At 34.9% G+C, this 13,648-nt stretch overlaps 1 protein-coding gene across 2 annotated transcripts in view; it reads right to left on the bottom strand.

Annotated features, from left to right (window-relative positions):
* The window catches only part of THEGL (theg spermatid protein like), a 388,303-nt gene that overhangs the window by 347,668 nt on the left and 26,987 nt on the right, over nt 1–13,648 (bottom strand). For both annotated transcript variants that reach the window (XM_044058903.1, XM_044058904.1), the window contains exon 2: nt 2,700–2,829. In XM_044058903.1, the coding sequence (XP_043914838.1) occupies nt 2,700–2,769 (70 nt within the window). In that variant the 5' untranslated portion in view covers nt 2,770–2,829. The remainder of the gene's footprint in view (nt 1–2,699; nt 2,830–13,648) is intronic.

Raw genomic sequence — 13,648 nt, 5'->3', positions numbered from 1 at the left:
TTTAGCACCTTGGTCTTTAAAGAAAATCTCTTCACTTAGCCAGTTAAAATAAAAGGATATACAAATGAGGTTAACATTCAATGCTTATGTTATAAAATAACCCATGGCTAGGTGTGGATAATTCTGGATTTACCCATGGTTGGCTTTTTTTGGTCACAAGGGCATGGTTAAATTCAGCATTACCCACACCCAGCCATGGGTTATTGCTATAATACAATGACATTATTTAAAAAAAAATTACTTAATTTTCTTAAATGTCTTTGGATGGTGCAGTGGTACAGCAGTTTGCATTGTTGCCTCACAGCAAGAGGTTCTCTGGTTCGATTCTCAACTGGGATGCCTTCTTTGTGGAGTCTGTATGTCCTCCCTGTGCTCATGTGGGTTTCCTCCGGGTGCTCTGGTTTCCTCAAACATTACAAAGACATGCATCTGAAGCATTTCTTCACTGGCCTCTGCTGAAAACTAGTTCATTCCAAGTTGGACTTTTCTGCTAAACAAATGTAAACTTAAATAAATAAATAATGGTGCCATGGTGTTCTTCCACTTTTTTCCTGGTGTTATGGGGCTTTCTTGATGTACTGCACATGCATATGGGACTTACGTTCCCATGCTTACACAGTACATCAGTGCTTTGGAAAGGAAGCAATGGAGAAAGGAATAGCTTTGTTGCCTTTTTTTTTTTTTTTTTTTTTTTTTAATAAAAAAAATGAAATTTAGAAAAATTCAGACATACGACAGAGACAGGGCAGAGAAAGTACAAGGATAATTAGGTATGTTTCTTTAGCTTTGCATAACGTACCTGATTTTCCTTATATTGTCTGTATCCCTTCTCTCTTGTACCTGTGAACTGTTTGAATTTCAAACTTTATTTTATTTTATTTTAAACTGAAGAGAAATGGAAATCTTCATATATATTAATAGAAGAAAGTCCAGGCAACTGGACTTTTTTCTATTTTTATGCACATTTTTGAATGTTAATGGCCAGTCATTGTATAATATTCAGTCCCACATGGATAAAGTTAACCTTCACTGTTTCGTTAAAGAAATCAGCAAACAGTTTGCCTGCAACATTTTTCCAATGTATTCATCTGATTTTCCTGCTTCTATTTACCAATCAATGAGGTAAGAACGCAGTGGCATTAGTACTTGTCTAAGCACTTTCCTTCCTTCTTACTGCCTTCCCACTATGTGAATTCTTTCCATTTCACTTTTAAGTCATTTTAGCAAATGTAATGCATTCTGGTTTTGTTTTAATGAAAGCAAAATCTCTTATTTCTTCCTCTATGACAAAGACTATAATGTTCTGCTATTTTTAAGATCATCTGTTTTATTACTACTTTAAATTATTTCTGAAAGCAGTTTGTCAGTTTCAGTTTATTTCTATTCTTTTAAGCCCTGTTAGCACAGGGCTTACATTGTTTATTCAAAGCTGCTGGCTGACTGAAGATGTTCTGTACTCAGTCATTCTGTTTCCATAGCTGACAGCTTTTTAAAAATGATAAGCTTACCATCCAGAGCTTACCATCCCTGAATTTCGAAGTCTACTTCTTCCTTTTCTGTTGTTGAATATAATAAATGAATACTCAATTCTGTAGACAGTAGTAACCTTTTAAAAAGAAACAAAGACTGCAAGAAGTAATAGACAAAATTCTGAAATGCAGTGATGAATATTATTTGTTAACTTACCTACATTTTGAATACATTAGAGTGAAAAAGCAAATTCCACTTAGAAACAAATTAAATGCTGAACGACCGTTTTGAATTTGACTTATGAATTAACCCATCAGTGGATATATGTAATGCCAAGAAATCCAAAACATTAAATGTAAACAAGTTAACTAAACTGAACTGTGAAGTGTAATCAGTGTATTTGGACAACACTATTAGGGCCAAGCTGGGGACAGTGACCCATTATTTTTAAAATTATTGCAGACATTTCTGTATTATAAAGTATGAAAGTATATATTCAGTAAAATGAATTATAAGATATTAAAATATCCTTTTATTGTTAGTTGAGGTGTCTTGAAAATGTTTTTTCTGAATTGCATGATCCTTGCAATTTGCCCCATCATGATGCCATCACTTAGAATTTTCTCACACTAGGTGACATTATATTTTATGCTGTTTTATGATGTGCATTTCATTTTCATCTTCCTATATGAAGCACAGCAGCCTTACTGTTATCTGGGTGTGTTTCCCAAATCCTACCTCTGGTAACTAAATACAGCACCCTATATACATATAAACAAAGTAACAAAAGTAAAACACCCTGATGGGAAAAATGTGCAGAACTCACACATGTATAAAATGCAGCTTCCAAAAAAGATTAGTTTCCATAGCAGGTTTTGCAATACAGTGAAAGATTAAAACATATCAGATTTACAGAGATTGGTTTATACAAAAATGGATCAGAGATGATGAAAAATTACAAACAAAAAAGATTTCATGACATAAAAAACTCATTGTTATTCCATTCCTTGTGCAATGTATTTTTATTCTCATACTGTATATGTAGTTTTTCTATTAAGAGCTTTCCCCTGCTTTTAGGTTGTTTAAACCATTGTTAGTGTAGCTCCTTCATTATCGTCAGATACCCATATGCTGTATTTCTTCCCCATCCATGTTATGTTGCTAGACCTTCTTACACATTTACTATGTGTAGCATATCATATAGATTATGTCATTCAGGTAACACTGACCTGGCCACAGAATGCTGCTGGGTAATTCTCTAGATCCAGGTGCACTGCTTCTAGCTGTTTTCTCTTCCATTGTTCACAGAATCATTCCTCATTCTTAGCCACCCTCATCGTAATAAAATTATAGTATGTGCTAAATGAAAGAAAAAAAGAACATGGAAGATGACCCATTAAAATTCAGATCAGATTCCTATCTTTGTTGGAAAACTCATTTGCACTTGACAAAAAATTCTAAGACAAAATATTGTAAAACCAATGCATTTTACTCTCTTTTTCCATTTTTCACAATTAGAATTTATTTTTCCACTTGAAATTTCTTGTGTACCTATTTTTTTCACAGATTTAGCGTTGTGCAAACTCATCTATTAAAGATATGTACCGGGAGGGTTCTGTTAATATTTTGTCTCAAACCTTTGCAAAAAGGTTTCTCCTAACATGAGTTTAGTATTTGCCTCACGTTATTGTATCATCTAGTTTTCTTTGATAAGCTCTGTAAAACTCATTTGTATCCTTCGTTATTAAACTACTATAAAACAGGTTTAGTGAATCTTAAAGGAAAACCCAGTCCTCCAATGTAGTTCGTCTTATATTAGCGTTACCTGTTTTTATAATATTACCTAAGTTTTTCATAGTGCCCAGGAAAGTCCTCATTACCTTCTTTTTTCATTTCTACATTTCCCTACCAGAGACTATAAAGGTACCATCATTTTCTCCCTTGTTCAAATCTTTTTTTTCATAAAAATTAATATGTCTCAGCTTGTATGTCACTGCTAGACAACAATGATTTTGTAGTTTTTATAGTTAGTCATCACCCACAGTTTTACATCTTAAGACTTTTCTGCTGAAGTCAGAAAGGTGTTATAAACAGCTGAAGTGAAGTTTCCAATGCATCATTTGCTGAATAAATCTTTATATGAAGAACAGAGATTAGTTTTACTTCTACACTACATACATGAACTGATAAATGCTTTCTTCATTGGCCAGCGAATTGTTTCTTTTATCCATGTCACAACAAAATTATGCACAATACTGTTTGCCTTACCAGCATTTTGAAACAGTTATCAATCACTAATGAGTGAGTAGAGCCAACAACTTTCACAATTACACTACCAAAAAGCAAATAAACACCTTCACAGACTGAAAACCACAAAAACGAGCGCCAGCAACCAAATCCAAGGCAGACAAAGTTTAACAGATAATGTAAGCACCAAAAACGCTTTCGGAGAGCTCAGTGTCCCTCCTTCCTCAGACAAATTTTAAAACCAGCTTGCAATCACATTTATACCATTTAACATCAATTAATTAAGTAATCAAACAATTTTAATTAAATACATTAAATCAATGGTAAGCATATAAAACTAGCTTACTTCCACAATGAGTAAATAAGTCAGTATTGCCACACTCTGTTCCTCATCCTTACCATAAAATAGTGTGTGCAAAAGAATGCATATAAAATTGTGGGCATGCACGCACTAAACCGTTCATAATTAATTCTTAATATTAAGATATAAATGTATATAAATATATCTATGAATATAATTATGTATAAATATATGTAAATATACCCCCACCCTACTCACACACACACACACACACACACACACACACACACACACACACACACACACATTCATTCACCCATACACTCAAACTAAGAACAACCTTAAAATATTAAAATCTTTAAAATGAACAGTAGAACATACTTGATAGCAGGAATAAATGCAGAAAAAAACTTGCTTTTAACAACACCATGAACTCTGTTAAACAATAAGACCACATTAAAAAATAAAAGCAAGCATTCTTCTTAACATTATGCATATACAGCAACTAATTAAATTCCACACATAAAAAGTGGGGCTACCTTTTCAAAGATAACAATTTCAAAACACAAGAGATGGAAACATATTCATTTAAACCTGAGTGCATATAAGCCCCAGTACGAATCTGCCATGCCAATTCATTATTATCCAAATGGACTTGCCACGGACCACCCTTGTTGTCTACCTTCACTTGCCCCAAGATCGTAAACTTAAAATGGTGATCAGGGCATGCACCAATATGTCGGGCTAGAGCATTGTTAAGATCATGCCTTGAAATAGCATAAATATGTTCATAAATGCGCTGCTTAAACTTCCTTTCAGTTTTCCCTATATAGAAAGCAGCGCATTTCTGACATAAGGCCAGGTAAACCACCCCACTAGTTTCACAGCTATATTTCCCTGTTATGTGATATTCAACATTCCTAACAAAAACTTTAGAATCTGTCAGAACATACTTACATTGGTTACACGCCCTACACTTAGTCATTGCTAACACTTATTGATGGGCAGGACGTGAATGACACTCAAGCATGCTTTTTAAGTTACGCCCCTTTCTAAAGGTAATTTTCGGGGCCTCCCCCAATTGATGGGACAAAAAATTGTCATCCAAAATTAAGGCCCAATTTTTGTTAAACACCTTCCTGATATGGTGGTGATCCACAGAGAAGGTGCACAAAAACCTAGTTACAGGAGTGGAATCTGATTTGGTATCGACAGCCAGTCCTGGTACATCTGTGTGAACCGATACGGCACTAACACAAGTAAACGACAGGATTGGTTTGTAAAAACCTGATCTTCTCTTGTTAATAACTTCAATGCTAATATCTGATAACATTAAAGAAGGATACCCTCTATTTAAAAACATGCGTCTTAATTGTTCACATTCCAACAAAAAGTCCTCAAAATCCGACACCATCCTAGCTGCCCTAACTAACTGACCTTTCACTACAGCCTTCTTTTGATGTTTAGGATGACTGCTAGTAAAATGCAAAAAAGCATTAGAATAAGTAGGCTTACGATAAATGACACTCTTATATCTTGAATTCATCACATCCTTACTAACCAGTATATCCAAAAAGTTGATACTAAACTCCTGCAGGTTGTAGGTGAATTCCAGCTTGTATGTCACAGCTAGACAACAATGATTTTGTAGTTTTTATAGTTAGTCATCACCCACAGTTTTACATCTTAAGACTTTTCTGCTGAAGTCAGAAAGGTGTTATAAACAGCTGAAGTGAAGTTTCCAATGCATCATTTGCTGAATAAATCTTTATATGAAGAACAGAGATTAGTTTTACTTCTACACTACATACATGAACTGATAAATGCTTTCTTCATTGGCCAGCGAATTGTTTCTTTTATCCATGTCACAACAAAATTATGCACAATACTGTTTGCCTTACCAGCATTTTGAAACAGTTATCAATCACTAATGAGTGAGTAGAGCCAACAACTTTCACAATTAGCTAGAGTGTAGTGTTGAGAAAGTCTGAATGTTTAAAGGACTACAGCTCTGAACACTTAAAATCTTGCTTTCACCTCTTTTATACAAAAGCAAGTGCAAATACATCAAATAAAGTTTTTAAAGTTTTTAATAACACAGATTCCAGTAATTCAGTTGAAAAGAAGTAGCAATGATGTCTTCATAAAACTATCTAAAACAAGCTACACTATCACTGTAACTAAATAGAGGGGAAAATTCATTTATGATGTCTAGGCTGTGTCAGTTTATAGCAACCCAAACTGCATTCTGAGAGGAGGACAAACAATCTGAAAAACAAAATTGTATCACTATAGTAATCCCCATAACAGCCATTTTGAGGTATAAGAAACTAACATATATAACACATAATGAATCTAATACATTAGTTATGCATAGAATATCAATAGATGACGAAACTTGTAAAATTTTCCATTTAAAATACTTCTTGCAAATGCAGTGCAAATTCATTTTGCATGGTTGGGACAAACTTCCTGAAGAATGATCTAGCAAAAACACCTTTCCTACTTTCCTGTCTGACCACTGCAACATAAATGTAGTAAAAGCCTAGTTTAAGTGTTTCTGATGAAAGAGTTCTGTCCCTTATATATATATATATATATATATATATATATATATATATATATATATATATATATATATATATATATAGAGAGAGAGATGTTACATACTAAAAATATATATAAATAAAAAGAATATGAATTATATATATATGTGTATATATATATATATATATATATATATATATATATATATATATATATATAAAATATATACCTCCAACATCACAGTAATTCAGAGGAAAGGGAATGCAGTTATTCCCATTTCTCCAAGTCAGTACAGTTTTGGAGGTAGTATGTTTATACAATGAGCACCCCATATCGAGTTATTGTAGGGACAAATATCCTCCTCACAAAAATTATTTACAATTATATTAAACTTCATTATCTTATATTTAAACTACCTATAGACAACATTAAGATCATCTGTGGTAGATAAGGCTTGATAGATTTGATTTTGGTAGGTTTAACTAGACCCGTGAAGTTGTGGTGAGCTTATAAACAAAGGGATTGTGTCTAGATCTAGAGGTCTTACTGTCTCCCCTTTACTCAGTCCTTATTAGGTCAATCATTAAGTATAATGTCCCCTTTGGCATGTATCTGTCCACACACATACAGCAACTGGAATGCCCGCAGAGATGCCTTATGAAACTGATACAAAGTCTGAACAATTTGTCTTACATGGACCAATTCAAAGCCTTGTCACTATACTCGGCATCCTGCAAACTTCTAAGAGGTGACCTGTGTCTAGCATACAAGACATCCTCTGACCCAGTACTGATGGATTTACTGCACATCAGGAAGTAAATATGGTATCAGAAATACTCAGTCTAGGGATATGAACTTCTTCTGTAACATCAATAGAATGCTTTGGAGAGGCAGGTTTATCTTATAGAGGATATCTGTGCTCTGGAACAGAGTCCCCATTCATGGAAAGCAAAGCTTATCCCTGACCATATGCAAGCACAACTTGGATCTATGGATGGAAAACAGAAAATTTACCGCAGCACTATGTCCTGTACTATTAATGAAGCACAAAAAGGGAAATTGTCTAGGCTTAAATGGCCCACAAAGGCAGCTATTCTAGTGCTTACCTGCGAACCTATGAACCTATAATGACAAATCATGTACGGATTGAAAAAGTAGGTCTATGTGCATCATAAGGGAAGGTTCCACACTGACCTTGAAAATATAATATTTTTCATCACATCTTGGCCTTTGTTGTAATACCAATGCATCAGAATCACCTTAAAATGTCTTATACCCGAACTTGCTATCATGCAGACTGCCATTGATATAGGCATCAATCCACTTTTGCCATTTTATTTTTGTTTCTTCATCCTGTTACCACAACACAGTTTGCTCACATAGTATGACATATTAGACACCTAACAAATTATATTTTCCCACACTATAAGTCATTGGGTTTCTAGATGGTCTCTGAAAGCCATTAGTATTTTTTAATTAAAAAAGATGAGGGCTGGGAGCTGGACACAGAAACGTGATGTGAATAGCTGGGATTGGAGGGTAACATCCTTATTTTCTGGGGAGGGTGGGTAGATTAGTTATGGTTTATTACAGTGAATTTTTTTTTTTGCTCTTCCACTGAGGGGGTGGGGCGCTGGTTGGTACCACTGTCCTAGGCTGATAATTGAACAAGCTATGCTTCTGGGTATTAATTACTTCAAAATGCTAGTAAGGCAAGTGAAAGCTACCTGTACTCTTCCAAGCTATTCTTAATTACCAATAGTTGCATAAATACTAATCTGACCAAAAATTAGAGAGTCCTTACCAATTTGTTTATGGGGTACTGCAGTATACTTCATCCATGCTTTTCATTTAAAGATTCCTCCAACTAACATTTTGGGAAAGATGTACTTTACTTACCTCCACAAGCCACAGAATTAGGATATAAAACAGAGGCCAGTGGCTAACATTGAAAATTACAGTCATTAGTATGTCTGCTTTATTTCTGCAGGCTGAGACAAACTCCTTTCCGAAACAATGCGTGAAATTCACAGATCTCACGATCATACTCGGGTAGCAAATTCCAGTTTGAATAATATTACGTCTGTACTGTTTAACATTAGAAACTTAAATAACAAAATGTCCGAGCTTTTGGCTAACCTCAATTTCAAACACAGTCATATTTGTGCAGTTACCAAAATTCTGTTTCGTAACAGTGATAACACTCCCTTGTGAAAGACCAGCTCTGGTAGAGGGTTTTTTTAGTGAAGTCTAGAACAGAAGCTGCTATTGAAAAGGAATCATTAGCAGGACATAAACAATAATGAATGATACATATAAGAATCAGTCAGAGGAAATTAGAAAGGGTTGGGAAGAGAGACTGGAAAAGCAATTTACAAGAAAACAATGGAAGGGCATCTACATGGCTCCCAAATATGCAACAAAGTCCAGAATGTTTAAGAGTTTTTCTTGGAATTATTTGCATAGATATTTTATACCCCAAGTAGTCTTGAGAAAAAATTTCCTCTGGCAGATATCAAATGCTGGAGGTATGATGAAAACAAGAGATGTAACTGGGAACATGTTTTTGGGAGAGGAAAGAGTTGCAGATTTTAAAATTTCTCTAGAAGGTACTCTATCAGAAATATTGGGGAGCAAAGGAAATGTTTCTTTTTGGCTGGGATACAGGATCTTAATTGCCTATACACAGTAAGGCCTTAGTAAATTTAATAAAATTGGCTGCCAAAAAAGCAATTGCTAGAAAATGGAAATCAAAATCGAAGTCAACTGTAGTTGAAGTATTAAATATTGTAAAGGCAATAAAAAATAGTGGTGGGATCTTTAGAAAAGAGAAAGAGCACATGACATAGCCACAAATGGAATTTGTGGGAGCAATACATGCAGAATAATGTTTAAGAGAAGGAGTGAGGTTTAATGGATTCAGAAACTGAGCAATATATGTAATGTTGGACTGAATAAGTGTTAAAAAGAAGATGTATATAATGTATGATACATGAATGATAAATGTTAGTATGGTTTGTTTCTATTTATATGAATGTATGTGCGGCTATAGCTTAAGTTATAATTTAATAAAGGTGTTAAAAGCAGTGCTGGACCTACCACACATTCCTGTCCACTGGGAGTTGTGGCATGTGTCCATATAAATAAGTAGCCCTACTGTTTCACATCAAGTCATGCATATCAATCTAAAACTTTTAGAGGTTTTAATGTATGTTAGTAAACTTGCTTAGCATATCTCTACTCCTTCCAGCCCTCCTTCCACATCTATGACTGACCATACTGGTTATCTCAGTCAATTCAAAATGTTTACTTAATACAATTTCTATGGGAGACTTCAATTGCCTTCAGTTAACTATCTAACTGATAGTACCACAAACTGATGTGCCAAGAGATTCCTTGAATTTGTAAATACATAGTCCTTCCTGCAAACTGTCTGTACTCCCAACACTCTTCAATTGCTTCTCCACGTGTACCACCTTGCATATTACCCCCTTCCTATTTAAAGCCAGTCATCTCAACGTATCTTACACCCTTAACACAAGCCTTCTGGCCAACAAAAACACTGCAAGGATGGGTGATATCTCCTTCAGCAACAGAGATGCCTCTACCAGTGATCCACAAGGCTCTGTTTTAGGTACCCTCTTATTTAGCAACTATTTCTCTGATTTGAAATCAAATATCTATGGTCTCTGGCTTACAGGTTTGTGGATGACTGCAAAGCAGACACAGTTGCAGCATCTCTTATGATTTCCAAATTTTCTATCAGGGCCTACATCAAACCAATGCCTACTGTGCCAGTCATGAGCCCAACCTAAATACTAAGAAGTGGAGCACTGTTACATTTAGTAAAGCCTCCACCTCTTCCATGCATCATGGGACCCCTCCAAAACAGAATCTTGTGATCAGATGTCTGGGTGTGTACCTAAACAATAAGCTGTCTTTTGACCACCAGGGCTTACCTGTGGTTCAGAAGTCCTTCAGCCTAGCACAGATTATCTGTTATGGTATGTTATATAGGTAAGATGATGTCCTTGTACCAGTATACGCCTCATTTAACAGACCCATCACTGAAGACAGAGCCCTTTTTAGAATGTACCTATTTAAAAAAAGTCACAACTAGAGGGGCCCCAAAATTCAATTACAGAAAGGATCTCAGGACTAGGCTGCTTAAGCTACCCAGACAGATTAAAATCCCTTCTTTCTCTACTACATCTCATATGTGCTCCTGAGAGAAGAACAATGCTTAATGTTTTGTACTATGAAAGACCATGGACTTTTTGACCTCATACACCTTTAGAAAAATAAACAGCCAAACAAACACCAAATCCAAAGACTTAAACTTCAGTTGTAAGAATAAAAAAACCTGTTGATGTGAGATTTCCTCGTACCTGATATATTCCCCACCTTTAAAATAGACTTCTTCTGCACATCAAACAAAGTATGTAATTGTCCTTCTTCAAAAGCAATCTCAATGACATGATAAGTAACCACAAATTCATGTCTGGTATTAATGCAATTGATCTTATGTTAAGGTGTAGCTACTACCCTCATCATTAAAGGATGTTACGGCTAAGCTTCTCAATGGCTTTTTAACTGTAAGACTAGTATATACCTATGAACCTCAACAGGGTTATACTTCTAAATGAATTAAAGACTCAGGACTTGAGAAGAATGGTACATGTGCTTTTAATCTAGAAGGACTCACACGTGACTGCCAGCAAAGAAATATATGTATGTCTTTGTCAACATGCACTGTGCTTAGCTTGTAAAGGGACCATATATATTTACATGTGTATATTACATTCCTTCCATTAAAGGTTTATATCATACAGCTTGCCCTTATACTACCTCTATACTAATTTGTGACAAAAGGTTCATGAAACTACATGGAAAATCCCACTATTTTCAAAATGTTTATGTTAGTGGCATTAAATAAATAACATTTAAGAGAAAGTCCATCTTTGATGCACTTTAATAGGGTGTCCATAGCTAGACTGTCAAACAGGGCTTAATGGCTGCTTTTATGTTGTGACCTTCACTACTCTAGCACTTGGACTGGCCCCTTCAGAGGAGTGATCTGCACCTCTGAACATAAGTCTCTTGTCATAGTTTCAGCAGATATATTTAAATACAGCAGGGATTTGGATGCAATACTAGCTTCAACTTTACCTCTTTTCATGAAGTACAGTAACTCTACCCCTGAACTTTGGTTTTATATAGATGCCTCCTATTTGCTCTCAGAACTTGGCCTTCATATGTTCATACAAGATATGACCTCCAAGTCCTAGTTTTACAAAGCACCATTATCAGACTGTAAATGATTCTTGTTAATGAGAATCTCAAAGTCACACAATGTGTCCTGCAAAACAATCTGGATGGTCTTCCAGAGCTTCTTTCATAGGCTTTATTCATGCACTGTCATGGTATTTACCATTTCTATTATTGATTTGGCATTTTTTCAAGGTACTACAGCATTGCTGATTTTGGCAACCCTGCCCTTAGGTGCCTACCTCTGAGCACCTGGGCAGGTGACAGTGGTACAGGATGTAGTGGTATATGCTGCAATACTCTGAGTGCTACACAGTCTTACCTTTCATCGCAGGTGCAGTTTTCATAATAATATTTTATAGTTTGAATAGTCTGCTATGGTTGCAATAGTTTGTACATCACTTGTTTTTTTTGAATTATTGAATACATATGAAAATATTTATTTGCTTAATTACTAACATAACTACGAACTTCTCCAATACAGTATGCTATAAAAAGACATTAATAATGTATTTTCATGTCTCCCACCAATGCAGTTCACTCCATATTCCTTGGGATTGTGAGGGTGGTCTAATGGTTAAGGTGTTTGCCTTACAAACACAAGGTGCAGGGTTTGAGTCTCACAAGGGATAATTGGCTAAGCTTAAAATGGCTCGCAAAGGCAGTTAGCTTAGTACTAATCTATGAATAATAGCATGTAGGTCTCTCAGATATGACAATATGAATAACTGGCAAATATTGATTCATTTCTCTATTGCAAAACATCATAAATTAAAATTTTTAATAACTCATTGCCCTTTCTAGTACTGCCTATTATTAGCTAGTTAACCACTTACTCAAAGTAGCCAAACCCAAAAATAGTCTGGATGCCATAAGGAGCAATGGGTGATAACTGGAAATATATAGGCTTGAATGAGTTAATTCTTTTCAATAAAGTTCAAGTAGTCATTCCTCTATAGAAACTTGAACAAAAGGAATACCAAGCATTATATACTATGCCTTGTGAGTCACAATTATAGTGACCCGAAACAAAAAGGCTCATTTTACAATGGGGCAAAATCAAAGATGGCCCTTCCAATACATATCTGCAGCTAGAACCCATCCCACACTTGTATGTACCTTTTACTTTTTTCAGTTTTACTTAAACTAAGATTAGTATTATCTCTCTGGAGAATCTGCTTTAGGGTGGTACTTTTCTTATACACAGAGGAAGAATGATCTCTTATTACATTTGTTGAATCAGCGTTCCATGACATCACTTTCCAATTTTCTGAAAGTATAGCACAAATACTAGCACTATGTATTGTCATCTCCAATGAAAAATCTTTTCTTTGCTGAATATCTGTAACACTTGTAAATTTAGGTGTCATGGCTTTCTGCGAAATAGGGAGAGAAAATCATTCCTTTTATTCATAATTTTTGTTAAGGACCTTAATACTTGTAGCTTATATCATCTCACTGCAAATTACTTAGTCAAGCCCTCCTCTTCTTTGATGAAATTGTCTTGTCATTTCTTTGATGAAATTGTCTTGACAAGTAGTCATTCTGGATATAGAGATCATTCCTCCAGGTATATTATTTTTCATCAACTCTGCTTGATTATTTGCAGCATAGTAAATAAGTATTTACATTTTTTTTTTCTAAAACCCCAACTCTCAAAACAACTATGGACTAGATCCAGTTCAATAATTATGTCTAAGACTATTTATTCCTATAGTAAATTTTAAGAAAGTGGTAGTCTGGTTCAATAATTCAATGAAAGTTCGTGATTCAACTGGTATTACCTTCCAAGTTAAAAAAATCATTCACAACCCT

This window comes from Protopterus annectens, chromosome 17.part0 (assembly GCF_019279795.1).
Source record: "Protopterus annectens isolate FY-2018-M chromosome 17.part0, PAN1.0, whole genome shotgun sequence".
Taxonomy (NCBI): Eukaryota; Metazoa; Chordata; order Ceratodontiformes; family Protopteridae; genus Protopterus; species Protopterus annectens.
The sequence above is the reverse complement of the archived record's forward strand: the minus strand, read 5'-3'. Positions and strand labels throughout refer to the sequence as shown.